This window comes from Phaenicophaeus curvirostris, chromosome 29 (assembly GCF_032191515.1).
Source record: "Phaenicophaeus curvirostris isolate KB17595 chromosome 29, BPBGC_Pcur_1.0, whole genome shotgun sequence".
NCBI classification, from domain to species: Eukaryota; Metazoa; Chordata; class Aves; order Cuculiformes; family Cuculidae; genus Phaenicophaeus; species Phaenicophaeus curvirostris.
The window spans coordinates 2,315,119-2,342,776 of record NC_091420.1 but is presented as its reverse complement, the minus strand read 5'-3'; the positions used below and the strand labels follow the sequence as shown (position 1 = coordinate 2,342,776).

Genomic DNA, 27,658 nt, shown 5'->3' with positions numbered 1-27,658 from the left:
GGAGGAGGAGGAGCGGGTGGGATGTCGCTCTCGCTCAAGATGCTGCCCTGCAAGAAGAGGAGAGCGGCGGCGGCGGCGGGGCCGCAGAGCCCGCGGGAGGGCGGCGAGGAGCCCGGCTCCGCCTCGGCGGGCGCTGCGGGAGGAGCCGCCGCCGCCGCCGCCAGGACGGTGCCTCGAGGCTGCGGGATGAGCAGCGGGGAGGCCTCGGTGCGGGAGGGGAGGCGGGCGGCGGGGGCGAGGGAGGCAGCGGGGACGAAGGAGGCGCCGGGAGTGAGGGTGGTGCCGGTTCCATGGGAGGCACCGGGAATGAAGGAGGCACCGGGTGCCAAGGGGACACAGGGAACGAAGGGGACACCGGGGGTGAGGGAGGCACCGGGAGCGAAGGGGACACCGGCCACAAAGGGGATACTGGACATCAAGGAGGCACCGGGAGCGAAGGGGACAGTGGACATCAAGGAGGCACCGGGAACGAAGGAGGCACCGGGAACGAAGGGGACACCGGACATCATGGAGGCACCGAGCACAAAGGGGACACCGGGCATCACGGAGACACCGGGCCCAAAAGGGACACAGGGTACAAAGGTGGCACCGGGCACGAAGGGGACGCTGGACATGAAGGGGACCCTGGGCATCAGGGAGGCCCCAGGCACGAAGGGAACGAAGGAGGCACCGGGAACGAAGGGGACACCGGGCACGAAGGGGGCCCCGGACATCAAGGAGGCCCCGGTGGGCGCGAAGGAGGCCGCAGCGGGCATGGAGGCGGCAGCGGACGCCAAGGAGGCTCCGCTGGTTGCCAAGGAGGCACCGGGCACGAAGGAGCCGAGCGCTGCCGGGCTGCTCCTCGCTGGGAGCTCCGAGGGGGCCGAAGGTAATGGGGGCAGGGGGGTGTTGGTACTGAAAATGGCAGCAAGTCAGCTTTCTAAGAGTCATTTTGGAGTTTTAGAAAGTAAACACCCTCTAATCGAGTCTGGGCAGCGCGAGGGAGTGATCTCCTTCAGCCAGGCTAGAGCTGGGACACGAGATTTCCCATCTCCAGGCATGTGGATAAATTTTCCCAGATGTTTTATGCCTATTCCTTTCTAAGTCCTCATTTTAGTGTTATGAACTTCACACCGGTCACATCTCTTGGTAATTTGTAGCTGACTCCAGCTCTCTGCGACCTCGCATTTGAGATGAGGGAAGAGTGCAAACAGGTGATGGTAGAAGACGCATCTATTTATCCTTAAGTGAGCTGAAATAAGTGGTTGTTCCCTCTTTCCCCATATTACCCACCTTTTTCTCTTTTCCTGGCATGCAACTTTGTCTCTGAACTCTGTGAGGCAGGAGAATTGATCTGGCAAAAAAGTGTGGGGGGCGTTGGGGGCTTTTTTCCTCTCTCTCCGGAGCATCCGGGTCTGATTTTTCTGTGCAGCGATGCAAAACTTCTGTGCTGCTAGGGAGCTGCTTTCAGGGAGCGATAAGGTGCTTTTGTACTGAATTAAGGTGTTGGTGAGCCCGTACATTTCCACTATTTTCTAACAGGCTTTTTAGCTTTTTAGCTCCTTCTGACCCCAGGCTGCAGCGTATGGTGACAGCGCTTCCTTCTCTGCTTGTGAGAAGCAGCGTCGGGCTCTCGTCTTGCTGTGATTAACTCGCTGGTTTGACTAAAAGCTGATTTTCTGTTGGGGAGTTGGAACAGAGATCAGTTCGTGGTTGTTTTCTAGGCTTGCATCACTTCTGTGACCGCGCAGGGTAGGAGTGAGAGAGCACGCAGCCACCCTGCTAGCAATATTTTGGCTTTAGGTGGGCTCAGAGCAGCTGTGGAGCTGCCTCCTAATGTTGTGGTCACCTATGCCTGCCCTCACCTCTTGATTCCTGCTGTTGCGATTGTGTTTGAAACAAATCATTGGGTTTTTTTTTTGTGATGGGATCATTTGACAGGAACGATTTTGTGTGTAGCTGTGCAGAACTGATAGTGGAGGGAGGAAGACTGGAATAGCTGGAGGTAGGAATATTTTTGCATGGATTTGTCCAGCAGGATGGGGCTGTTGTCGCGTTCACTGTTGTCTGGATTGCTTTAACAGGCTGGATTAGACTCGTGCAGCTGATTAATAGACCTGAATGGGTCCCAAGAAGCTTTTGTAATTGCAGCAGCCTCGGAGCCTTGCTCACCCGTGTCTGTGAGGCACATGGACTACAGCTTAATGTGTCCTTTTTACAGGGAAAGCGCCTGAGTTGTCCACAGAGGTTCAAGTGGATTCGCAGGGAGATCTGTATGCAACAGAAAACCAGTCTGCGGTGCAGGAGTCTCCGATGAGAAGTTCTTTGCAGGTGGCTGTTAGAAATCCTACCGTGATGAAGCCACCGAAGAACCCCAGGGCTGGTGAGTGGCTGCAGTAGTCAGGGGAGGAAAATGTAGATTTAAGGCTGTTTAATTCCTTTGGGTAAGCTTTCTGCAAGGAACAGACCTGTGACTTGACACAGTAGGTGCCCAGCTCTGGAGCTGTGTATGGTGAAATGCTCTTTAGGTGAAATGTTTTCATCCTGCGCTCCTTAATTCAGTGGCTGAATAAACCGCAGATTTCCAAGTGAAACTCACTGGAGCTGATCTCTAACGCCACTTGAGAGACACTTTTAAGTCCTGGAAGCAGTAACCTGCTCTTGCTGTGTGGTGCATGGACTTCTGCAACTGTTTTAATCTTGATGCAACACCTCTTCTGGAAAAGGCATAAAAAAGGCTGCTGAGGCCATTCTGTGAAATCGTTTCGGGAGAGATGGGAAGATGTAGATTTGATATGAGAAAGAAATTCTTCATGATGAGGGTGGGGAGGCCCTGGCCCAGGTTGCCCAGAGCAGTGGTGGCTGCCCCATCCCTGGAGGGGTTCAAGGCCAGGTTGGATGGGGCTTGGAGCCCCTGAGGCAGTGGGAGGTGGCAGGGGTGAAACTGGATGGGCTTTAAGGTCCCTTCCAGCTCAAACCATTCCATGATTCTATGATTTTCTTGACCAAAGGGACTTGCTCAGGTCCTGCAGAACTGGAATCTGTCGTTCAAGAGCTGTTGCTTGTTCTTAGGGCCTTTTCTATTTGAGTGAGCTCCTTATCAGCCATTGGGAAGCTGCTGCCGCATCAGTATCTGTAGAATTCTGCCTTTTCCTTTTTCAACTTATACATTAAGAATGTGAAGTATCTGAATTTTTTAGATTCCATTTTTATTAATTTTCAGAGGAGCAAGACGGAGAGGATGTTGAGAGAAGGAAGAGGAGAAGGAAGGCAACCAAACGGAAAAGAGAAGGGAAAAGTCAGGAAGAGGAAGGATCTTTGACCTGTGACATCAAGCTGGATGATACCCTTGATCGCACCTTAGAAGATGGAGCTAAACAGCATAACCTGACAGTTGTGAACGTGCGGAACATCCTGCACGTGAGTGTGGTGGGACTGGGAATGGAGAAATGCTTTATCTCACAAATAGCAGCACTTGATTTCATGAATGGAGCAGACTGGGTAGGCACTTGTGTCCTAATCTCTTCTTAAGAAGCTCTAAAGAGAGAACCACGGGGTGTTTGTATGAGTTACTTGGACTTGGCTTCGTTAGTAGGTTAGTTACCTGGACTTGGCTTTGTTTCCTGGAGGTGTTTAAGGGACCCTGGAGGGGTTTAAGGGGCGGGTGGACGAGGCATTGAGGGACATGGTTTAGTATTTGATAGGAATGGTTGGACTCGATGATCTGATGGGTCTTTTCCAACCTGGTGATTCTATGATTCTATTGATCTGACTGCTGTTTATTTACAGTAGCAAACAAGTCTGATTTACTGTACCCTAACAGCAGTAATGGGAGTAGTTGAACTAAAATGCAAATGTTTTTATCACTGCTCTGCTTGCTTTGCATTCTCTTGTCTGATCTGTGAACCCCCCGTGGCAGGGGTGGAACTGGATGGGCTTTGAGGTCCCTTCCAACCCAAACTTATGTGATTCTATTATAGTATCATTACAAAGTGTATTGTACACTGAATGTTTCTCCCGTTATAGTTCTGACTAGTTGATTTTAACCTTAAGTCTGTTTCCTTTTAACAAATGGAATGTGAAAGAGATTTTCTCTGTGTTCCTATAGGAAGTGATCACAAACGAGCACGTGGTTGCCATGATGAAAGCAGCCATCAGCGAGACAGAGGATATCCCTTTGTTTGTAAGTAAAGAGCTTTTTCAGTTTGTTTTCTTTTTAAAGTTGTTCCAAATGGTTGATACCTTCACCACTGGGTCATCCTGGTCTGTGGTGTGGAGACAACAGGTAGAGCAGGTGGCACCACAATTTGTTTCATTAATTAAAGTTGAAGTGCGTAGTGTCTGGGTATCAGCGTAAATTACGGAGCAGAATTATGAGGGTTTCTTTTTGGTGACAGGCTGGGAGAGTTGGAATTGTTCATCCTGGAGAAGAGAAAGCTCCAGAGAGACCTTAGAGCAGCTTCCAGTGCTGGGAGGGGCTCCATGAGAGCTGGGGTGGGACTTTGAGGTCCCTTCCAACCCAAACCTTCTGTGGTTTGATGTCACTCTGATCATATCTGAAAAGTAAAGACTTTAAAAATGAGAACAGTCTTGTAATAAAGAGTTTGCAGTTAAGGAAAATGGCTGAATAAGTTGCTGTTGTCTTGTTTTAAACTTTCAGGAGCCCAAAATGACTCGTTCCAAACTGAAGGAAGTTGTGGAGAAAGGAGTGGTAAGTGTTTCATCTCCTTTTACTATTGAACTCTCCCCCTGCCTGAACGGCTTTATGCTTCTTTCAGAAGACCTAAAGTCACTTTTATGTGATTTATTCTTAAAAATTAAAGAGTTAAAACAATGTTAAAGGATTCATTTTAGATGAACGGAATATAACTAGGTCAGGATTAGGAAATGCAGTGAATTCACAGTCTCCATCACACAAAAGTTCCTGCCTGCAGAGATCAGGGGCAGTTTTGAAAGCCTTTATTTGAAGTCTGCTGTTGCTCGGCTGCTTTAGAGAGCAAAGACCCAAGCTCTTTTGGTGGAATGATTGCCTCAGCTGTCACCAAGACAGTTAAAAGTGTTTTCCCTCTCTTCAGGTGATCCCAACATGGAATATTTCTCCAATTAAGAAGGCAAATGAGGTGAAGGTAAGTGAATGACTGCTGGGAAATTGGAGACTGTACTGGAGGTGCCTTTTGGAGCAAGGAACCTTTTGGTGGGGTGGAGTGGGCCAGTGTCTGATGTGTTGTGGCCAGGAAGGGGCTGGAGAACAGGCCTTATGAGGAGCGGCTGAGAGAGCTGGGGGGGTTTAGCCTGGAGAAGAGGAGGCTGAGGGGAGACCTCATTGCTCTCTGCAACTCCCTGAGAGGAGGTTGTGGAGAGGAGGGAGCTGGGCTCTTCTCCCAAGGGCCAGGGGACAGGACGAGAGGGAATGGCCTCAAGCTCCACCAGGGGAGGGTCAGGATGGACATTAGGAAAAATGTTTCCCAGAAAGGGTGATTGGGCAGTGTCCGAGGCTGCCCAGGGAGGGGGTTGAGTCCCCTTCCCTGGAGGGGTTTAAGGGCCGGGTGGACGAGGTGCTGAGGGACATGGGTTAGTGATTGATGGGAATGGTTGGACTCGATGATCCGGTGGGTCTCTTCCAACCTGGTGGTTCTATGATTCCATGCCCAGGCCTGGCGCTGTGAGGTCCCCTCCCTGGGACTGTTCTGTTCACTCTAGAGCTGCCTGGAAACACAGCTTGGGTCTTAGTTTTCTTTCCTGAGCTCTGCCTGTTCCAAAAGATTTGTTATCAAGGTGTGTGTAGGGTTCAGTGATGTAGCAGGAGGCCATTCACATCCCAGAAACCTGGCTTGAGATAGTGTCTGCTCATGCAGGGTTTCAGTCATGTAAGTGCTAAATCATTTGTGCCTGTTCTTGCACTTTTTCCAACTGCTTTACCAATCTTTTAATTTCTTTGGTTTCCTCACCCCTTTTCAGTAGCCTCCTTCCCTTCCGAGCTGCAGGGTGTTTCCTCAGTTAGAAATCTTGGAACTGGCAGTGCAGCTCTTTATCTTCCTGGAAAAAACAATCACTTTTCTTCTGTTCTGTTGCAGCCTCCTCAGTTTGTGGACATTCCTCTCGAGGAAGACGATTCATCTGATGAAGAATACCAGCCTGATGATGAGGATGAGGATGAGACTGCAGAAGAGGTAAACGCAACCTGCAGTTCTGTTCAGTCTGTGTGTTTGAGGCAGTGGAATCCTCTCTGTATGTTAACACTTGAAAACTTGTAAGTCATCCTGGACCTTCTAGTAGTCTTTTTTTCAATGCTGTTTTATTAATTTGGCTAAAAAAAACTAGTCTTCGGACTATTAGTTGAAGCAGTGTTTGACTGTGGTATTTGTTTGATTGCATTCTGCATCTTTTGTGCTGTAGAGCTTACTGGAGAGCGATGTGGAGAGCACTGCTTCTTCTCCTCGAGGAGCAAAACGATCCAGGACCAGGCGCTCCTCTGATGAAGAGGGAGGGACGCTCGGCGAGGTAAACTTGCAAGAGGGTTCTTACTTTCTTTAGAAGCACCTTTCAGTTATTATTCTGAAATTATTAATGCAGAAAAACTTATTATTGCATAATGTGGTGACATTGCAGGTGCTGTGGGGCCATAAGATTCCACTGCAATGGTTCCTGCACAAAGTGCAACCTTTGCAGGAAGAGTTTACTCTAAAACAAACACAAGTGCTTAAAAAGAAGCGCTGGCAATGGAAACAAATGGCTCTTCTTCAGATAATGGTTATTTTTCTGATTTGTTTTCGAGAGGAGTGCTTTCTGCGCTTGGCTGAGGAGGAGAAGGTGATTTTGATAAAAGAAGAAAGGTGTTTGTGGTGACTGTATGCGCTGTCACGTCAGTAGGAGCCTGTGCAGTGTGATAAGAGTTGAATACCAGCAGGCAAAAATGAGAAAGCGCCTGTGAGAACTGTCCACTGACAGTGGAATTGGAGAAGAGCAGTGGTGTATTGATATTTCCACCTTCTTCTTACCATGGGTTTGCTTTTGGGAGGGTTGGGAATGTGCTACGATTACTGGTGTTCAGATTTATCAGCTCTGTTAATGGTGAGACTGATACTCAGACCTTATGAATGTCTCTTTTCCTGCAAGTCTCTTGAATAGTAAATGTATTTGTACTCCTGAAAGTCAAAGTGAGGCTGATATGAAGAACCCATTTCCTTCTGTGAAGTGTTTCTCTCCTTTCTGTCGTGCTAGACTCTAGTCAAGCAGAAAAGAGACTTACGCTGCCCTTGGAAATGTATCTTCTTGTTCTAAATAAAACCTTTTAACACAAAGGCCTTTTGAATTAGGTGGAGAAGGTTCCTACGCCTGTTGTGAGACATATTAGTGCTGAAGTTGTTCCCATGGGACCTCCTCCACCACCTAAACCAAAGCAAAACAAAGACAGCACGTTCATGGAGAAGCTGCACGCGGTGGATGAAGAATTGGCTTCAAGCCCAGTGTGCATGGATTCCTACCAGGTACCAGCTTTAGTTTGAGTAAAATTTGTTAGAAAGGAGGTAGCTTTCTGGTTTTCTCTGCTATTTTATTGCATTCTGCTCCCTTTTTATAGCATTAAATAATAAGTTGATTCTCCATAATGTGTAGACGCTCGCCCTGTGAGAGAATGGATAATAGGAAGAGATCATAGAATTGCTTGGTTGGAAAAGACCTTTGAGACGATTGAGTCCAACCATCCTTGTCCAGTACTGAACCATCTCTGAGCACCTCATTTACTTGCCTTTTAAATACGTCCCCGAGCAAGAGTTTAGCGTGAGATAAATGAACAATAATATAAACAGTAATGGTTTAGTAGCGAGTGTAATGATAATTTAGCTTTATCAAACCAACAAAGTAAATGATTCTTTGAAGCAGGAACCTAATATTTGTGATATTGGACTTTTGTCTTGGTTGAAAACCTCGGAGAAACTGAGAAGAGCAAAGACATTGTAATTCCATTGTGCTTTTTCTTCACCTTTCAGCCTCTGGAAGACAGCCTCATTGCCTTCCGAACCCGATCCAAGAGACCGCTGAAGGATGTTCCTCTGGGGCAGCTGGAGGCTGAGCTCCGAGCCCCAGATATCACGCCTGATATGTACGATCCCAACACTGCGGATGATGAAGAATGGAAAAGGTGGCTTGGAGGACTCATGAACGATGATGTGGAGAATGAAGGTGTGTGACAGATGTGGTGGTGGGAGCTGGGGGTTACGTTGAAGACCTGGAGCTTTTTCTTTCTGTTTATACCTGTTGGTCTTGGCTGCAGCCAGTGTCCTGTTTAGTGATGCACACGTGTTTTCCATGCCCTCAGCTTTCCTCATCTTCTTTATGGACCTTGATGAGGGGTTCTAAACTTCACGTGTCTCACTTGTAAACATTTATGAGCCAGCTCGTGCAGTAACTGGCCACTATAAACAAAAGTTATGCATTCCAGTCCATAATCCATCATGCTGTAACATGAAGCTCATAGCACTGATGCACCTCAGTCTATTTGTGTCATGCTTCTCATTAGGGATATGATAGGACGAGATAGGAAATGGCCTCAGGTTTTGCCAGGGGAGGTTTAGATTGGATATTTGGGAAAATTTCTTCACTGATTGGGTTCTCGGGCACTGGTAGAGGCTACCTGGGGCAGTGGTGGAGTTCCCATCCCTGGACAAGGTGCTCAGGGACACGTGGTGGACACGTGGTTGGACTTTATAATCTCCAAAGTCTTTTCCAACCAAATGGTTTTGTGATTCTATGAATATATGGTTCAGGGGAAGGGAAATGACGGCTCAAAACTTGCTTCTTGCTAGATGAAGCAGATGATGACGACGACCCTGAGTACAACTTCCTGGAGGATCTGGATGAACCAGATACAGAAGACTTCAGGAATGATCGTGCTGTGAGAATTACCAGTAAGTCCTTAGAGAATCCAACCTCCGTTCTTGTTAGGATTAGTAATTAATGTTGAAAAATGAGTGGTTTGTCGCAAAGATTTTGCAGCGTAGGCTGATTGAAAAAAAGCTGCAGAAGGACTTGAACAGTTTTTTCTGTGCAAACTGGCTTTCTGTGAATGCTGAGAGGATCTGGCTAGAGCTGGTGTGCCCTCAGAGGCCACTTAACCCCAGAGAAAAGACTGAAGAGCAATACTTGAGTGATAGTGCAGCCTTTCATAAAGCTTGAGCCAACTCAGAATTGAGCGCTTGCCTTGTGACTTGAGTGTATATATCAGGTTGTGCCAGGAGAGGTTCAGATTAGACATTAGGAAAAATTACTTTACTAAAATGGTTACCAGGCACAAGAACTGTTGCCCAGGGAGGTGGTTTAATCATCATCCCTGGACGTATTTAAAAACCGGGCAGATGAGCTGCTCAGGGGTGGTTCAGTAGTGGACAGGGGTGGTTGAACTCAATGGTCTCAAAGGCTTCTCCAGCCAAGCGATTCTGTGATTCAAGGGGAGAGTTTCCCTTTGCAAGCATGTTCCTTAAATGAGTTGATGTTATGACAGGATTGCAAAGTGTTTCTTGGGAGAGGAATCTTCATACTTCTTAATTTTTCTTGCAGAAAAGGAAGTGAATGAACTGATGGAGGAGCTGTTTGAGACCGTAAGTGAGACTTTTAGCCTTGAGGAATGCATACAGGCACTTCCCCAAGTCCCTGTGGAGATCAGTGCCTGTGCTAAGATCAGTGTGAGCTTCGTTAGCTGAAGATGTAAATACTACTTGATTTTTTGATTCCTGACTGTTGCTACACGCTTGCTATCAGTTTCAGGACGAGATGGGTTTCTCGAACATGGAGGATGAAGGTCCAGAGGATGAGGATAATGTATCAGAGTCACGGCCAAATTTCAATACACCGCAAGCACTTAGGTAGGATCATGTGGTTATGGTCATGAAATTAAAGCAATAACAACTCTCTGTTGTGATAAAAATCCTCTGGTTCCCTCAGCTGTACTGTGCCCTCCACCAAAGAGGTGATGCTTTCTTAGCTGCTTTGAAATCTCTGAGCTGTTTTAATGAGTTTGAACGTTTTGACCTTCTTTTTCTTTCTGTAACCTTTGATTTCACTAAATGTGATGCATCTGAAGATGATGATGATAAAAATGCCCCATCCCTGGAGGGGTTCAAGGCCAGGTTGGATGGGACCTTGGGCAGCCTGGTCTAGTGGGATGTGTCCCTTCCCATGGCAGGGGGGTTGGGACTGGATGATTTTTAAGGTCCCTTCCAACCCAAACTATTCTATGATTCTAAAATGTAACTGCTCAGAAAAAGACAGCAAAAATGGCTGCACTAAAAGATTGATGGGAGCTGTTCTATATCAGCTGAAAAAGCCAAAATCTCTCAGAATCGTGATCTGTTCCAATGAGGCAGCATCTCTAGTGGGGGAGTCTGTTCTGTTCTTTCATCTCCATGCTATATGTACTGTCCCTATGGAAAAGGACCACATAAGGTAGCTGAGGCCTCAGTCTGAAACCATAAAAAGTTTGGATATTGTCTTCTGATGATTTTGGGGATGGGTTATAGTTGGAACAGTGCCTTGAAGAGGAAAAGGTCCAAAGTGCTTCTTTCTAGGTAGCAGTGCCACTCCATTTAACTGATTACAGAGCCTGAATGGTGTCTCCTTGTTTATGGGGCAGATCAGCTCAAGATCAAGCTGTATCTGTTTGGGAAAGGAGCTAAAACAAAGGCTGGAGTTACGTGATGCTCTCTCTGGGATGAGCAGTGCCAGAGGGGAGCGTAGCAACTCTTAAACCAGCTACAGTCTAAAAGCAGGGAAACTTCATGCTCTGTTTGTATGGGTTTGTTTATAATAATCACAGAATCATTTGGTTGGAAAAGACCCTCGAGATTGTGGAGTCCAACCCTTGTTCTCCAGCCCCTTCCTCACTTCTATTCCCTTCTCTGGACACGCTCCAGCTCCTCAATGTCTTTTCTTGTAGTGAGGGGCCCAAATTACATGGTCAAAGTGTTGAGTAGCACAAGGATTGTGGTTCTTAAACTGTGCATTCACAGTAGAGTGAAGTATTCTCAATACATGGAAATGGTTGTTAAATCACATCCTTATTGTCTTCCTGATCTTAATCAGATTTGAAGAGCCTCTGGCCAATTTACTGAACGAACAACACCGGACGGTGAAGGAACAGCTTGAGCAGTTGAGAATGAAGAAATCCTCCATCAAACCACCCCAAGAGATGGAAAAATCAAAACCTCAAAATGAGAAGCCTCTTCAGAGCCTCGTTCTGGACAGTATGCAAAGGAGGAGGCTCCAGCAGCAAATGCAGCAGGTAATAAGGTGTTATTTGGTGTGGCCTAATGAATATTTGCCCTGTGCTGCGCAGGGAGGGGAAAACCAATGGTATAGCAAGCACTTTGGCTGCTTCCTTGAGGAAGCAAGGCAGAAAAGCTGTGTTTGAAGCTTTAGCAGGTGATATTCACGTGTCTGATTCCACACTGAAAGGCAGTTTAAATTGAATGCAAAGTAGAGCTTATTTCCTGGCATCTCTTTCTCTCATGTGACACTCCTGCCTTGGCCATCCTTGATTTCTGACTGTTACCTGTCAAAATCCTCTTTTCACCTTCTTTGTAACATTCTCAGAAAGTAATAAAGCGTACTGGCTTTGTTCTGAAGAAATAATTAAGTATTTAATTAGAAAAAGAAAACCCTTTCTGTGTTGATGGTTATGGTATGGGACTTTGGCACAAAAGCAAGGGAACTGCCCTAAGATTTTCTTGGTGATGTGTTCAAAATCTGGGTAATAAACTTCTTGCCAGTGGATATTTCCCCAGAGCTTCTATTGCTTAAAAGGTTATTTGGAGTCAGAATGTGGTTTTGGGGCTGCTGAGGGGATTTGTTGTGCGTCTATATTTATGCTTTCTGGTTTCTTGGATTTCTGATGCACTAAAAAAACCCTATTTGTCTGGTTTTATTCTTCAAGCATGTTCAGCTTCTGACTCAAATCCATCTCCTTGCAAGTTCCAACCCAGCTTTAGGTTCTGAGGCCAGTACTACCAGGATGTTTTTGGTAAGGATATGTCTAAACTTGGAGCTATGTGAATTTTAATGATTGCTGGTCACTGAAAACATTTAGAGAGCTTAATTTATTTAATTGTTCCCAGTAAATCGACACAGACTCGATAAAGGAATAATGGAACAGGAGCAGGGTCACAGAATGCCAGGTTGGACAGGAACTTGGGGGTCACCTGATCCAACCTTTTATGTCATATATAGCTTAAAAGAGATGACCCAGCACCCTGTCAAGCTGAGCCTTGAAAGTGTCCAGCGTAGAGGAATCCACCACTTCCCTGAGGAGATTATTGAGTTAACAAAGAGCAGTGGTGGCTGCCCCATCCCTGGAGGGGTTCAAGGGCGGGTTTGATGAGGCTTGGAGGCCCCTGATCCAGTAGAAGGGATTGGAAGTGGATGGGCTTTGAGGTCCCTTCCAACCCAACCCATCATCTTCTGTGTTGGACTTTGCAGAGCGAGCTTGGTAACTTTGCTCGAAGCTCCACGCTGCTCCGTCAGCCCTTCAATCCCAAGTTTCAGACGATGTTCCAGCCGTGTAACTTGAAGGGAGCTCTGCAGCTCATCGAAGATTTCCACGCCCAAGTCCAAATTGACTGGAGCCCTCGCAAAGCGGTGAAGAAGAGCGGTACGTGCGGGACGGGGCAGGAGCTTGGGGACGTGTCAGGGAGGGGACAGGAGGCATGGGATGGACTGGGTGGAGTGGGATCAGGAGGTGTAGGATGGAGTAGAGCCGTGGTGCTTTTGGGTTTGGACCCAGTCAAAAGCCTTTTTTTAGGCAGTGCTGTCCAGGCTGGGGACAGGAGGTGGGAAAGCATTTGTAGTGGGAGTTATTTCATGCTGCATCCAGATGGGATGTGGTTCCGACTGCTGTTTGGCATGAAATTCTTTTTTTTTCCATTTTGGGAGGTATTTTTAGATAAAACCATTCACTTCAGTGACTTTTTGCTTCTTGTGCTTTACTGTGTTGCAAGCTTGTCATGTGAGCTGTTGACTTTCGTATGATATTGTAATCCTGCCATGTTTCGAGCAGCAGAAATCTATTGGGAAACTATTAAACTGGAAATAAATGTTCCAAGCGCTGGAACTGTTCCGTTTGCTGGAGTATTTTAGTAAAGAAAAGCTCCAAACTATTGGTTTCAAATATTTGGTTTGTGATTTTTCTGCTACCTAGAGAGTGAACAGAGATCTTTACAAGTGTTTTTTCAGTATAGAGCGAAATATAAGATGTAAAGGCATTTTACCTTTTGCTGATGTAAACTTAAAGGCAAAAACTAGAAACGGCAAATTCTAAAAACCAGGGAGAAAAATCTCTCCTTGTTTGCAGTGAAGAGAGTAAAAGAAACAGGGTTTGCAAGAAGTCAGTTGTGAAAAACCTTACTGGTCTGTGTAGACCCCCATCTTTATCTCTTAATTCTTTTCACAGCCAATGAATTTCCATGTTTGCCAAAGCAAGTGGCTTGGATTTTGGCAACAAGGAGCGTCTTTATGTATCCAGAGTTACTGCCAATATGTTCCTTGAAAGCAAACCCTCCCCGAGACAAGATTATCTTCACCAAGGCGGAGGACAAGTAGGTGCTTAGAAATATTGAGTAAAACCTACAAAGCGAGACCTGTTTGTGGAAGAGAATTTCTAGGATGCAGAGTTTCAGAATATCTGCATTGTCCAACAGCACATCCAAACCACAACCTGCCCTCCTGCCTAGATTTTTTTTATAGAATCCTAGGATGTCCTGAGTTGGAAGGGACCCTCGGGGATCATTGGAGTCCAACTCCTGTCCCTGCACAGGACTCCTCAACCTTCACACTGTGGGTCCTAGGGCATTGGCCAAATGCTTCTGGAATGTTGTCATGGTTGGGGCTGTGGTTGTGTCCCTAGGACTCTGTTCCAGTGCTCCACCACCCTCTAGGGGGAAGAACCTTCTCCTAATGTCCAACCTAACCCTCCCCTGGCATCTTCCTGCTGTTCCCTTGGGTCAGAGACAGCTCAGCACCTGCTCCTCCTCCCCTTGTGAGGAAGCTGGTGACCACAATGAGGTCTCCCTTCCGTCTCCTCCAGGCTTCACAGACCCAGTGACTTCAGCTGCTCCTCACATGGTTTCCTCTCTAACCCCTTCAACTCTGTGCCCTCCTCTGGACGCTCTCCAGGAGCTTTAGATCCTTTTTATCCTGTGATGCCTCCAATTCTCAAGGTGGGGCTGCTCCAGAGCAGGACAATACCCTCCCTTGCCTGGCTGGCTATGCTGTGCTTGATGCCTTCAGAACACGGTTGCCCCCTTGGCTACCAGGGTGCACGCTGTGGCTCATGTCCACCTTGTCATCACCCAGGACCCCCTGATCCCTTCCCGCAGGGCTGCTCTCTAGCTTCTCACTCCCCAGACTGTCTGTGCATCTGGGGTTGCCGTGTCCCAGGTGCAAAATCCAACGCTTTCGCTTGTTAAACTCCATGTGGCTGGCGATGGCCCAGCTCTCCAGTTGGTCCAGATCCCTTTGCAGGCCTCTCTGCCCTCAAGAGTGTCAACAGCTCCCTGAAATCCAGAAAAATTACATCAACTGTTTTTCCTTGGTCACCTCAGTGGGTAACTTTGTTTAGAAATCAAGCTCATCAGGCAGGACCTTCTCCTTATAAACCCTTACTGGCTGGGACCAATGACTGTGTTGTCTTTTATCTTTTCCCCTTCTTTCTTCAGTTTATTGGCTTTAGGTTTGAAACATTTTGAAGGGACCGAATTTCCGAAGCCTTTGATCAGCAAATATCTCTTGCCAACAAAAACCGCGCACCAGCTTACAGTACGGATCAAGAATCTCAATATGAATCGAGCCCCTGACAATATCATTCGAGTAAGTGATGCCTTCAGGTGGGGGTTTGGCATTCACCAGAGTTCTGTATCTGGTTGGTGTTTGTTACGCTGTTTATTCCAGGGACCTTTCTGTATGTCAAGGTTTAGCCCCGACCCAGCTAAAAACTGAGCAGTTGGGCTCCCAATTCTCTCCCCCCTACCCACTCCCAGGGAAAGGGAAATGAGAGGAGAAGACTTGAAGGCTGAAAACTAAAACTACAGTTTTAAATGAAATAATGATGATGAAAATAATAAGTAATAAAATATATACAAATATATGAAATTGCACCCCCCTACCCCTCGATGACTATATCATAGAATCACCAGGTTGGAAGAGACCCACCGGATCATCGAGTCCAACCATTCCCATCAATCACTAACCCATGTCCCTCAGCGCCTCGTACACACGTCCCTTAAACCCCTCCAGGGAAGGGGACTCAATGACCCTTTGGAGAGTCTGATCCGAGTGATCGCTCAGTTTTATCCCGAGTATGCCACGTATGGGTTGGAATCCTCTATTGTCACTTTGGGGTCACCTCTCCTGTCCAGCTCTTCCTCCAAGCGTGACCTCACTGCAATCGTCTTGTCTTGTGTTCTCTCCTCTCTCCACACAGTACTACAAAAAGACAAAGCAGTTGCCCATTCTCTTCAAGTGTTGCGAGGAAATCCAGCCCAGCGATTGGAAGCCGCCTGTGGAGAGGGAAGAACATCGCCTGCCGTTTTGGCTAAAGGTAGTTTCTGCTCTTCTGCATCCCATCTAGGGGTTTTTGTTGTGATGTTGATTTCTTTGGATTTGTTTTTTTTCATAAAATCACGGTTTGGGTTGGAAGGGACCTTAAAGCCCACCCAGTCCCACCCCTGCCATGGGCAGGGACACCTCCCACTGGATCAGGGGCTCCAAGCCCCATCCAACCTGGCCTTGAACCCCTCCAGGGATGGGGCAGCCACCACTGCTCTGGGCAGCCTGGGCCAGGGCCTCCCCACCCTCACAGCAAAGCATTTCTCCCCAAGATCTCATCTCTATCTCCCCTCTTTCAGCTCAAACCCGTTCCCCCTCATCCTCTCCCTGCACTCCCTGCTCAAGAGCCCCTCCCCAGCTTTCCTGGAGCTCCTTTCAGTCCTTGGATGCCGCTATAAGGTCTTCCTAGAGCCTTTCCTTCTCTGGGCTGAGCAACCCCAATTCTCTCAGCCTGTCCTCCTGTGGAAGGACAGGCTTTTATTTTTTCTTTTTCTGTATAGCCAAGGTCCAGAGTGAGTTGTGTGGTTGCCCATTTTGTTACAGTGAAGCTTCCTTCCCAGAAAATCTTGTATTTACTTAAGGAACCGTTATAAGCAAGTTTAATTTTGGTTCTTCCAGGCTCTCAGATTCTTTTGAGGGCTTTGGAGTAAAACTCGTGAATATCGAATAATATACGGTAGCGTAGAGTAAATGAAAAATGCTTTACCTTTAGAAGCAAGATGTTCTCTCTCACCTTCTGTGGTGCTTTGAGGATGGGGATAAAGGAATGAATAGACTGGACTAACAAACTCTTGTTCCCTTCAGGCCAGCTTGCCCTCCATTCAAGGGGAATTGAAGCAACTGGCAGAAGATTCCAGGGAGACGCCGGGTTCACCTAATGCAGATTCTGTCATATTGGGGCCTGGAAAGGAAACTTCAGACGCAGAATATGATGAAAAGTACCCTCTGCTCATGCCGAAGGGACTGGTATTAACCTTGAAGCCCCTTGCCAATCGCTTCTCTAGGAGAGCATGGAGGAGGCAGAGGTCTTCGGCTCTGAAGCCTGTCCTCATTCGACCGAGTCCTTGCCTACAGCCCGGTTCCAACACCATCAACGTGCAGGAACCTGTGAAGTTGTCCCAGTCGGAAGCTCCTCCCAGCAAGGTTATGGTTCAGATTCCTCGTCTTATCCAGCCAGCTACGGTTACACAGACGGTGCAGGGAGTGCAGCCTTTGAATGTTCCCGCAGTGGTAGGAAACGGGGATGGCTTGGAATTTCAGAACGTGCTCCCCGCTTCGCATTCGGACTCTAGACAAGCTTTCCCAGCTGCTGTCCCATCACCTCTAGTGTCCCCAAATCCAGTAACTTTACAGCCAAAACTGGTGTTGCCAGCTTTGGCCGGAGCAAAAATACGCAAACCTTGTGCCCGTAAGGGGCACCAAAAGAAAAAAGCAACAAAATCTGCCCCACTGGTAAAGACTTCGCCTTTGATTCAGCCCTCTCCTGTCATCCTCACTGTGCCTGCGACCACCGTGAAGGTGGTGAATATCGGCAACGGCTGCAACATGATCCAGCCCATAAATCCAACAGTTGCTAGAGGCACTCAGGCTATTCCAGTTACAACCTTGCTGGTCAATCCATCCCCTTTCTCCTGTCCATTAAATCAGCCTCTAGTCACTTCTTCGATCCCTTCGCTGATAGTTTCTCCTAATCCTGTTGGTCTTTCTGCATCATCTGTTGGGGAAAATGAAGAACAGTTGAATCTGGTTTCTTCCTGCCCTGCTGGAAACAGCAAAAATTCCTATCCCATGGTGGAGCCCAAGGTTGAACCCCCCGAGCTGTACGTTTCCTGCTCCACTTCTTCCCCTGCGGAGGAATGTGGCATGAATCCTGCCTCTTCAAACCCTGGTGCTCAGGAGAAACTAAATAAGAGTGACTGCTGCAGCTGGACAGTGGTGGGAGGAGATGAAGGCGGTTCTGAGCCATTATCTGTGGAGCTTTTGCCTTGTTTAGAAGATCCAGATGAAGTGAAAATGGAGCCTGAAGATTCAAATGATGCTACCAAGGAAGTAAATCCAGTACCAAAGAGGGATCTTGTATCCGCTGAAGTGAAGGAGGAATTCCTGCTGGGTCTTGGCCAGGAGCTGGACATGGAGGCTGCATGTTCATGTTCAAACGACCTGAAAGAAATGAAAAAGGAACACGTGTCGTGTGATGAGAAGGGAGAAGAACAGGGCTGGGCCTTGCGGTCTTCTCCTCGTGGCGAACAGCAGGTGGATGCAGGTGGTGTTGCTGGACCACAAGTAAGTAGTGAGTCTCCAAAGAATCTTTCTTACGCAGCAGATGTGGAGGCAGAATTCAGTAGCCCCCTGGGAAGGCCAGAGGATTCCTCCAGTCTAGACGGCCAGTCTGTTGGGACACCAGCTGGCCCTGAAACTGGAGGAGAGAGAGAAGGACAAGAAGAGGAGGAAGAAGACGACTTTGATGACTTCACGCAAGATGAGGATGAAGAAATGTCATCAGCCTCAGAAGAATCAATTCTTTCAGTGCCAGAGCTTCAGGTAAAAGCAAACAAAACTTCTAAGGGGTGACCTTAAAGCAGCCTTTCCAATGCCTGAAGGAGGTCTACAAGACTGGGGAGGGATGTTTTACAAGTGGTAGGATGAGGGGGAATGGCTTTAAATTGGAAGGGGAAATATATAGATTAGACATTAGGAAGAAATGTTTTCCTTGAGGGTGAGGAGGTCCTGGCCTAGGTGGCCCAGGGAAGCTGTGGGTGGCCCATCCCTGGAGGTGTTCAAGGCCAGGTTAGAGCTGGGAGATGTTGGTTTGGTTGTTAGGATTCTGATGGAGCGTGCTGGTTGCTGAATAACGTTAAAATAAATGCTAAAAGAAAACAATGTGATGGGTTTTTTTTGTTGTTCCTTTCTAAGGAGACAATGGAAAAACTTACTTGGCTTGCAACAGAGAGACGTCTAAGCCAAGAGGGGGACTCTGAAGAAGACAATTCCCAGGAAGAGAACTCTGAGCCTGAGGAAGAGGAGGAGGAGGAAGTGGAAGGAATAGAGAGTTTGCAGAAAGACGATGAAACATGTGGAGATACATCAGAGGAACCGAAATCTGCCTTCACCTTGACAAAGACAGCCCCGCAGGTGGAAGCCCACCGGCTGCCGGCAGGTACGTTCTGTGAGATGCTTTTGATACGTGAGGAAGTGGAGTGGAAGCTCTGTCTGGGTTTAATTTCACTTGGCAGGTTTGAGCTTAATGATGCTTTCTGCGTGGAAATTAAATCTTGCAGCGCAGTCAGGGGTCTTTGAGAACATCTCGTCGTGCATGTGAATTGAGCGTCTTTAGTCTGTCGTAATGCATTTATGCTTCAAGAATTTCATAGAATCGTGGAATGGGTTGGGTTGGAAGGGACCTTAAAGATTATCTGGTTCCAACCCCCTATTGTCAGCAGGGACACCTCCCACTGCATCAGGGGCTCCAAGCTCCATCCATCCTGTCCTTGAACCCCTCCAGGGATGGGGCAGCCACCACTTCTCTGGGCAACCTGGGCCAGGGCCTCTCCACCCTCACAGCAAAACATTTCTTCTTAATGTCTCATCTAAATCTTCCCCCTTCCAATTTAAAGCCATTCCCTCTCGTCCTGTCACTCCAGGCCCTTGTAAAAATCCCCTCCCCAGTTTTCCTGGAACCCCTTTCCATACTGGAAGCTGCTCTAAGGTCTCCCTGGAGCCTTGTTTTCACCAGGCTGAACAGCCCCAACTGTCTTTATCCTGCCCTTGGATCATCTTCGTGGCCCTATGTGCAGGTGTAAGATTTGTGGTTTGTGTCTGCTAATAACCAATATCTGTATAAGAACAACATTAACTGGTCAAGTCTTTGAATTTTTTTTATAAGGTGAACATGAGCAAGAAGGATATTGCTTGTACACTGACAGTTAACTCCTTGCTAACTCTGAAACCTGAGGATTCTAGCCCGATGTTGATGTAGAAGAGCAGCTCTCTGCCAGCCCAGGGAATATACAGAAAGTCCTGATACAGCTTGCATTGTGCTTCCTCACAGGAGAAAATATGAAAGCCCCTGGGAAGAGCAAGAGCTCCCACAGAACCAGAAATAAGAGGGGACGGGCTCGTGCTAGCAAAGATACATCCAAGCTGCTCCTCTTGTACGATGAAGACATCCTGGAGAGAGATCCCCTGAGGGAGCAGAAGGATCTAGCGTTTGCTCAAGCCTATCTGACCAGGGTAAGCCAGACCAGTGTGTGATCCGTGAATGGGAATCATAGAATCATAGAATTACCAGGTTGGAAAAGACCCATCGGATCATCGAGTCCAACCATTCCTATCAAAGACTAATATTGGAATATCGGGCACGGTTGTTCTAACACTGTTTACACCTTAGCCGTGTACCTGCCAGGTGGATCTAGGTGTGCTGGAGCTTTGCGATGGAATTTTCTTTCTTTATAGCACCCCATTTGTTGGCCTTTTAGTTACTGAGCTGTTTCCTTGCCTTTGCTCTTCCTCTTCCTCCCATCTCCTGCCTATGGAGGTGGCGAAGGAGCTGCTCTGGGGTGCTTAGCTGCAGGCAACCCCCAACACCAGATCTGTCTTCGTTTCCGAATTTCGTAATCATCTTGGATTTGGTTCCTTTCTCTCAGTTGAAATTTGTCTTTAAGGAATAGGCTTGGTGTTTGCTGAGTAAAACTGGTAGCACTGTGCGAATTCGGAGAAGCAGGAGATTAAAGATTACTATATTAATATTAAATTGATGTTATGGAGTCCAATAAAGGCTTGTTGCTCTTTGCAGGTGCGTGAAGCCTTGCAGCACATTCCTGGGAAGTACGAAGACTTCCTTCGCGTCATCTATGAGTTTGAGATTAGCACAGACAAGCGAACAGCTGTGGATCTCTATTCCACTCTGCAGAAACTGTTGCACGACTGGCCACAGCTGCTCACAGATTTTGCAGCCTTTCTTTTACCGGAACAAGCTCTGGAGTGTGGGCTGGTAGGTAGAGTGAAAGGAGACGAGATTTTAAGCAGATAATGCCTGTGGTAGTGAAAGAATAAGGAATTCTTAGGGCGTGAAGAGTAAACAGCTGGTAAATCGTTTAGTTACCTTGCTGGTTTATTAATCAGAATTGAAAAGTCTATAGAATAGTTTGTTTTCAGTCATAGACTCGAAGAGTCATAGAATCTCGTGGTTGGAAAACCAAGAAACCTGTGAGATCTTTGGGTCCAACCATCCCTGTCCACTACTGAACCATCTCTGAGCACTTCATCCTCAAGGGTTGGTGACTCAACCGTCTCCCTGAGCAGCCGTTCCAGTGCCTGAGAAGCTTTTTGGTGAAGAAAACTTTCCTGATGTCTAATCTGAACCTCCCCTGGAGCAACTTGAGGCCATTTCCTCTCATCCTATTGCCTCTCACTTAGAGGAGACCAACACCCACCTTGCTACAACATAGTATCAGCCTTTCACATTTACATGAAAGAACCCGACTGCACAGGCAAAGAGAGTGCAGGGACAGGATGAGGGGGAACAGTTTTAGTCTCAACACGGGGAGATTTAGATGAGATCTTAGGAAGAAATCTGTTACTGTGGGGGCAGTGAGGCCCTGGCACAAGCTGCCCAGAGAGGTTGTGGCTGCCCCATCTCTGGAGGTGTCCAAGGCCAGGTTGGATGGGGCTTGGAGGCCCTGATCCGTTCTGAGGTGTCTCAGGATTCCAGGTGACTCTTTTTCTTTTTGCTCAGTTTGAAGAGCAGCAAGCATTTGAAAAGAGCCGCAAGTTCCTCAGGCAGCTAGAGATCTGTTTTGCTGAAAATCCTGCCCATCATCAGAAGATCATCAAAGTTCTGCAGAGCTGTGCGGACTGCCTCCCCCAGGAGATCGCAGAGGTAACCAGGCATCCAGCCACCTTCTTTTGCCCCCAAACCCCTGAGAACATCATGAGCTGCTCTTCTTCCCTGTCACGTGTGCTGCTTCTTGAGACCAATAGAGTTTAGCAAGTGCAATCTGCTCAGGGGAGAATTGAAGCTGCCTCTCTGAGTGCCTTTACAATTAACTGGCCTGTGTGAGTCTCCTCTCTCCTACCTTGCTTTTCTCACCTTGCAGGTGAAATTGTAGCTCGGTGCCTTAGGCAGAGTCTTCTGAGGATTTTGGAGAAACATTTTTCTACTAATTTGATAGCTGGATGTAGAATGAGCTCAAAATATTCATGAAGTAGCACCAGAGCAAGCATAAACTTCCATCCTGGAGCTCTAAGAAGTCTTGATGTTCCAGCTGCTTTGAGAAACCCTTCAGAGAAGAACGTGATGGCACGGAACAAAATGCTACTGCTCATTTTCTCTATATTTTTCTCTTTCAGCTGAAGACTCAAATGTGGCAGCTGTTGAAAGGACACGACCACTTGCAGGATGAGTTCTCGGTTTTCTTCGATCACTTACGGCCCTCAGCCAGCCGCATGGGAGATTTTGAGGAGATCAACTGGACAGAAGAGAAGGAATATGAGGTGGAGCAATCTTTTCCCTAAGACCAGCAAAGATAAAAGCAGAGATACTAGAAATGTTTGAATTTGAACTCAAATAGGGCTGCATTTCCAGCGAGAGGCAAGCTGCAGGGTGGGAACGCTGTTGGGGGGCTGAAGTGAAGTTTTTTTCACACTTTTTTTACAGCGTTTGTGTTTCTTCTAACAGAATTGAGCCGCTCGTGTCCTGGAACTGAGCTCAGTGTTAAGAAATTCATGGGGAAAATGAACCTTGCTCTGTCACAATAGAGCAGTTGTTGTGTGTTTCTTTTTTTTGCAGTTTGATGGGTTTGAGGAGGTGTCTTTGCCAGATGTAGAAGAGGAGGAGGAACCACCCAAGATGCATGCGGCCTCCAAAAATAAGAAGCGGAAAGAGATCGGAGGCCAGAACAATGACAAAGTGGGCCTGGGGTATCTCACTAGTCCACATATCTGGACTCTGAGCAAATGCATGCCCGCGAGGATAAATGTGTGTTTACGTGGCGACAGCTTAAAAAGATTTGAAGCAAGGGGATTGAAATGTTTCTATTGTGCTTTGCTTGCTAGTGTAATTGCTTTAGTTCTCTGGGTTTCGCGCAGAGTGTCCCTCAGCCCTTCCCGACTCCCGCTGGCCTTTGCCTTCCCCTGATTGTCACCTCAGTGTCTGCGCGCGATTGTCAGCTGGAGTGTGTTTGTTTTCAGGAGGTCGAGTGGGTAGATGGGATGAAGGAATGTTCGTGTTCCTGCCACGAAGGGAGCAGCGATCTCAAGCTGAAGAAGAGCAAAAGGAGGACCTGCAGCCATTGTAGTAGTAAGGTTAGTGAATAGGCTGAGTTATCGGAGCGGTGAGGGGGAGCAGAGCCAACACCCCCAGTTCTGATGATTTATTATCAAGCCCCAGGCCTCACGTCTCTAAAATAAAACGTGCAGGAAGAAAGTAAATCAAATAATACCAGAATTGCTCTTCAGAGCCTTGACTGCACTACCTGGCCTTCCTTTTTTTCTCCTGCTCAGTTCCTCCTGCCCCTCCTTGCTGTGCTGAGCGGTGTTAGTTTGAGTTAGTTTGAGCTCCACCAGGGGAGGTTCAGGCTGGACATCAGGAAAAAATTTTTCACAGAAAGGGTGGTTGGGCAGCGGCAGAGGCTGCCCAGGGAGGGGGTTGAGTCCCCTTCCCTGGAGGGGTTTAAGGGCCGGGTGGATGAGGTGCTGAGGGACATGGGTTAGTGATTGATGGGAATGGTCGGACTCGATGATCCGGTGGGTCTCTTCCAACCTGGTGATTCTATGATTCTAAATGCAAACGTGTTCCCAAAGTGAAGCTTTTCTTAGGGTCCAGGGATACATAAGAGGCAACGGCTGAGGTGTGAGGTTTGTGTTGATACCCCACGCCTCAAATTGTATTGATTTGCCTCTGTATGGCTCGATCCGCAGGTGTGTGAAAACAAATATTACAAAAATAAAGATTCCCAAGAGCTGACTGCCAGCCTTGTTCATCAAGAATCGAGTCCTCAGCCTGAAGGGAAGGATTCCACAGTGCCTAGGGACCCTGCAGAAGAAATCCTGGAGAACAGAGATGAGGGAGAGGATGTCCAGGGCAGAACAAAAGCCGTATCCAGGAAGGTGGATTCTCTGGCGTCAGGTATGTGAGAGCCTTGTGGTATGACTGGGTCTGTTGTTCATTCTCCCTGAGAGGAGGTTGTGGAGAGGAGGGAGCTGGGCTCTTCTCCCAAGGGACAAGGGACAGGATGAGAGGGAATGGCCTCAAGCTCCACCAGGGGAGGGTCAGGCTGGACAGCAGGAAAAAATATTTCATGGAAAGGGTGATTGGGCAGTGTCCGAGGCTGCCCAGGGAGGGGGTTGAGTCCCCTTCCCTGGAGGTGTTTAAGGGCCAGGTGGACGAGGTGCTGAGGGACATGGGTTAGTGATTGATGGGAATGGTTGGACTCCATAATCTGATGGGTCTCTTCCAACCTGGTGATTCTGTGATTCTATGATATAGGCTGCAGGATGCTGCCAGGATGGCTAAACCGCAGCTGGAATTACAAAGCTGCCCCCAAACTCTTCTTATTTACAGATAATAGACTAACAATTGGTCTGAATTTGTTTGGATTTCTTATCAGGATCTCACCTGGAAGGGAAGAATCCCTCTAGCAGACATGTGTCTTCTGGAAAAGCTCCTGGAGCCTGTGTCGGTGCTGCTGTGGATGCTGCAAAGGACAGGGACTCTTTAGCCACCGTCCCTAAATGGACACATCTACAAAAAACTGCTCTAGAACTACCTCAAGAAACCAAAGACTGTCCTTGTCCCATGAGAACTGAGAACGAGGGGCTAAACCAGCAGCATCGAGGTTGCGCTGATGCTCTTGGCCCGAGCAGCGATCTGCTGCCACCGCCAAGAAAAGGTTTAGTGGGAGCCGGTTCCTCTCCCTGTGAGAGTTCGTGTCAGACTCAAGGGCTTCGTTCTGATTCATCGGATAAACCCTCTGCTTTTGGTTGTGCTTCAAAATCGGGGCTGAAAGACTTTGAGGGACCTCCTTTGCCTCTAGAAGGCAAAGCTGACGCAAAGCAGGGTTGGATAACTGTGGGTAGGAAACCACCGCTGGGTAAGAGCAGCGGCTCGCGGTCCCCTGATAACAACGTTCTGGAAGCAGATGATACGAACCGCGCTGGAACTCCTCCTGAGAGCAGATTAAAGGCAGATGGAAAAACCAGCTTCCAGATGCCTCAGCATTCTGAGCAGCTGGAATACAGAGCGGTTGCGGCCTCCCCAGGGCAGAAGGAAGAGGAGCAGCAGCAGCAGCGAGTCACGGAAGCCACCGTGTGTGCCAAGAACAGCAAAGTCAGCTCGACTGGGGAGAAGGTTGTTCTCTGGACCAGGTATGTCTGCTTGAACTGCACCTCGCATCCTTCCTGCATTCAGTATTTGGTTTGGGCTTTCGTATTGCAAAATATCCTTTATTTCAATGTTATATTCCTGTTTTCTAACGTGTTCTGCCCCCTGCCTTTTTATGTTCCTGTCTTGCCTCTAAGCGTGGCCTGTTACAGCTGCCACCCTGTGAGAAGCCACCTGCTCGTGGCTGTGCGATCATTGTAGCACTCAAGGCTGGGAAAAAATTGTTTTTTTCTCCCTCAGAAAGCATAAAAATCGGAGCTTTGAGATCTATCTTGGGATTGGATGTGATAAGGGCAGTAAAGGAACCTCTATAAGGGAGATGATTCTGTTCCTCTCTTGTGAGACCTCATCTGGAGTCGTGTGTCCAGTGCTGGAATCCTCAACATTAGGAGGAGATGGAGCTGTTGGAAGGGGTCCAGAGGAGGCCACGGAGATGATCCGAGAGCTGGAGAACCTCCTGTATGAGGACAGGCTGAGCGAGTTGGGCTTCTTCAGCCTGGAGATGAGAAGGTTCTGAGGAGACCTTATAGTGACCTTCCAGAACCTGAAAGGGCTCCAAGAAAGCTGTTTGTGAAGTCTTGTAGCGATAGGATGAGGGACGATGGGGATAAACTGGAGAGGGGCAGATTTAGACTGGACATAAGGAGGAATTTCCTCACCATGAGAGTGATGAGGCCCGGGAACAGGCTGCCCGGGGAAGCTGTGGCTGCTCCATCCCTGGAGGTGTCCAAGGCCAGGTTGGATGGGGCTTGGAGCCCCTGATCCAGTGGGAAGTGTCCCTGCCCATGGCAGGGGGGTTGGAATTGGGTGATCTTTAAGGTCCCTTCTAACCCAACCCATTCTATGATTCTATGATCATTCTCTTTCTCCGGGAACAGCCTTTATGTGGTGGTTGGTGTTTGCCAACGCTCATTTTCGGCTCGTTTTACAACCCTCGTGCTGCTTTGCAGGGAGGCTGACAGGGTCATCCTCACCACCTGCCAGGAGAAAGGAGCCCAGCCCGAAACCTTCCAGGCCATCTCGCAGAAGCTGGGGAACAAGACTGCGAGTGAGGTGAGGGGCTGGTGCGGGAACGCTTGTGTCTTCCACAAGACATGGTCCAGCGAAGGAGAGAAAGTTTGTTGAGGTATTTGGCTCCCAAACTTGACGGAGGAGTCGCTTTGTCCCAGCCCTCCCCACGCCTCCACCCAGGAATCTCCCCAAACTGCCAGTTTTTACCTGCGAATCAGTAGAATAGAACTGTTCTTCCGAAGAAAATGGAACCACCCGTGCTCTTGCATTCCTCTTTCCAATTAAATCTTGCATAAAACCTGCTTTTATGTTTAGGATGAGAAGAAATGGCCTCAAGTTGCACTGAGGGAGCTTTGGATTGGATACGGGGAAAGATTTCTTCACCGAAAGGGTTTTTGGGACGTGGAAGGGGCTGCCTAGGGCAGTGGCGGAGTGGTTGGAGGGATTTAAAAGACGAATAGATGAAGAACTTAGAGAGGGACAGGGATGGTTGGGCTCGATCTCAAAGATCTTTTCCAACCAAATGATTAAAAAAGCCACAATCACAAACCGCTCTGAACTTGGTAATAGGAAATTTCTACTTTGAACCACCTCTGAGGTACTAATCATCTCAAATTTCCCTCCTTCTTAAGGTATCCCACAGGTTCAGAGAACTGATGAGGCTGTTTCACACGTCGTGTGATGGGAGCTCGGAAGATGAGGAGGATGCAACCAGTACCAGTAACACGGACCAGCTGTCGGATAAAGATCTTTTGCTTTCTGAGGAGGAGCCCGATGACTAAGGGCTTTCTGGCTGAATTAAGCGACTGTATCGGGAGCCGTTTTTCAGTTTGCTGCTAGCCGGGTGCCGTGGGTAAAGGCAGAATGTTTGTACAGGTACTTCTGCAGCACCTTTTGTTGTTGTTGGCTTTCCTGCTACGTTCCTGAGAGTTGGGTGAGAATGAAGAAGACTGGAGGGGGGTGGTAACTCCTCTAGAACCTGTGTGGGAGCTTCAGCAGTGGATGCTGAACTTGGGCTGCAGGGCAGCCCATGGGACCCTGTAAATATTGTACCATAAAATGGTTTGGGTTGGAAGGGACCCTAACGATCACCCAGTTCCCCCTCATCCTCTCCCTACAGCCCCTGCTCAAGAGCCCCTCCCCAGCTTTCCTGGAGCCCCTTTCAGCACTGGAAGCAGCTCTACGGTCTCCCAGGAGCCTTCTCCAGGCTGAGCGACCCCAATTCTCTCAGCCTGGCCTCATAGCAGAGGTGCTCCAGCCCTTGGATCATCTCCATGGCCTCCTCTGGGCCCTTTCCAACACAGTCTTTATGTTGGGGATTCCAGAACTGAACACAGGGCTCCACACGAGAGGAGGAGAGAGAGAGAATCCCCTCCCATGCCCTGCTGGCCCCTCTTCTTTTGATGCAGCCCAAGACACGGTTGGTTTCTGGGTTGCAAGCACCTTGCCCGCTCATGTCAAGCTTTGTATCTACCATCCCCACCCCAAGTTCTTCTTCTCTGAGCTGCTCTCAATCACGTTGTCCCCCGTCCTGTATTGAAACCATAAGATTGCCCCAAACCAGATGCAGGACCTTGCACTTTGCTGTGTTGAACCTCGTGAGGGTCACACAGCCCCACTTCTTCAGCCTGTCCAGGTCCTTCTGGATGACGTCTGTCGTGACAGCCGCGTGGTGGCATCTGTGAACTTGCTGAGGGT

The 27,658-nt window shown here is 48.1% G+C and overlaps 1 protein-coding gene across 2 annotated transcripts; it reads left to right on the top strand.

Moving 5' to 3' along the window:
* On the top strand, nucleotides 1–27,051 carry LOC138732218 (GON-4-like protein). Of its 2 annotated transcripts, XM_069878690.1 has the most exons (31): nucleotides 1–868; nucleotides 2,201–2,362; nucleotides 3,203–3,399; nucleotides 4,088–4,162; nucleotides 4,640–4,690; nucleotides 5,055–5,105; nucleotides 6,054–6,149; nucleotides 6,376–6,480; nucleotides 7,296–7,466; nucleotides 7,968–8,160; nucleotides 8,784–8,885; nucleotides 9,535–9,575; nucleotides 9,736–9,839; nucleotides 11,056–11,254; nucleotides 11,906–11,992; nucleotides 12,448–12,619; nucleotides 13,418–13,562; nucleotides 14,682–14,832; nucleotides 15,446–15,562; nucleotides 16,375–18,111; nucleotides 18,484–18,727; nucleotides 19,619–19,800; nucleotides 20,363–20,560; nucleotides 21,305–21,448; nucleotides 21,919–22,062; nucleotides 22,358–22,477; nucleotides 22,759–22,872; nucleotides 23,488–23,695; nucleotides 24,177–24,933; nucleotides 25,900–26,002; nucleotides 26,593–27,051. In XM_069878690.1, exons 1-31 carry the CDS (start codon nucleotides 22–24, stop codon nucleotides 26,740–26,742), a joined length of 7,167 nt encoding a protein of 2,388 aa, XP_069734791.1. In that variant the 5' UTR covers nucleotides 1–21; the 3' UTR covers nucleotides 26,743–27,051. The 2 variants fall into 2 exon arrangements, 1 of the variants encoding a protein (XP_069734791.1); XR_011339263.1 differs by lacking the exons at nucleotides 24,177–24,933; nucleotides 25,900–26,002; nucleotides 26,593–27,051 and having other exon boundaries at nucleotides 22,358–22,488; nucleotides 23,488–23,614.
* The last annotated feature ends 607 nt before the right edge of the window (nucleotides 27,052–27,658 follow it).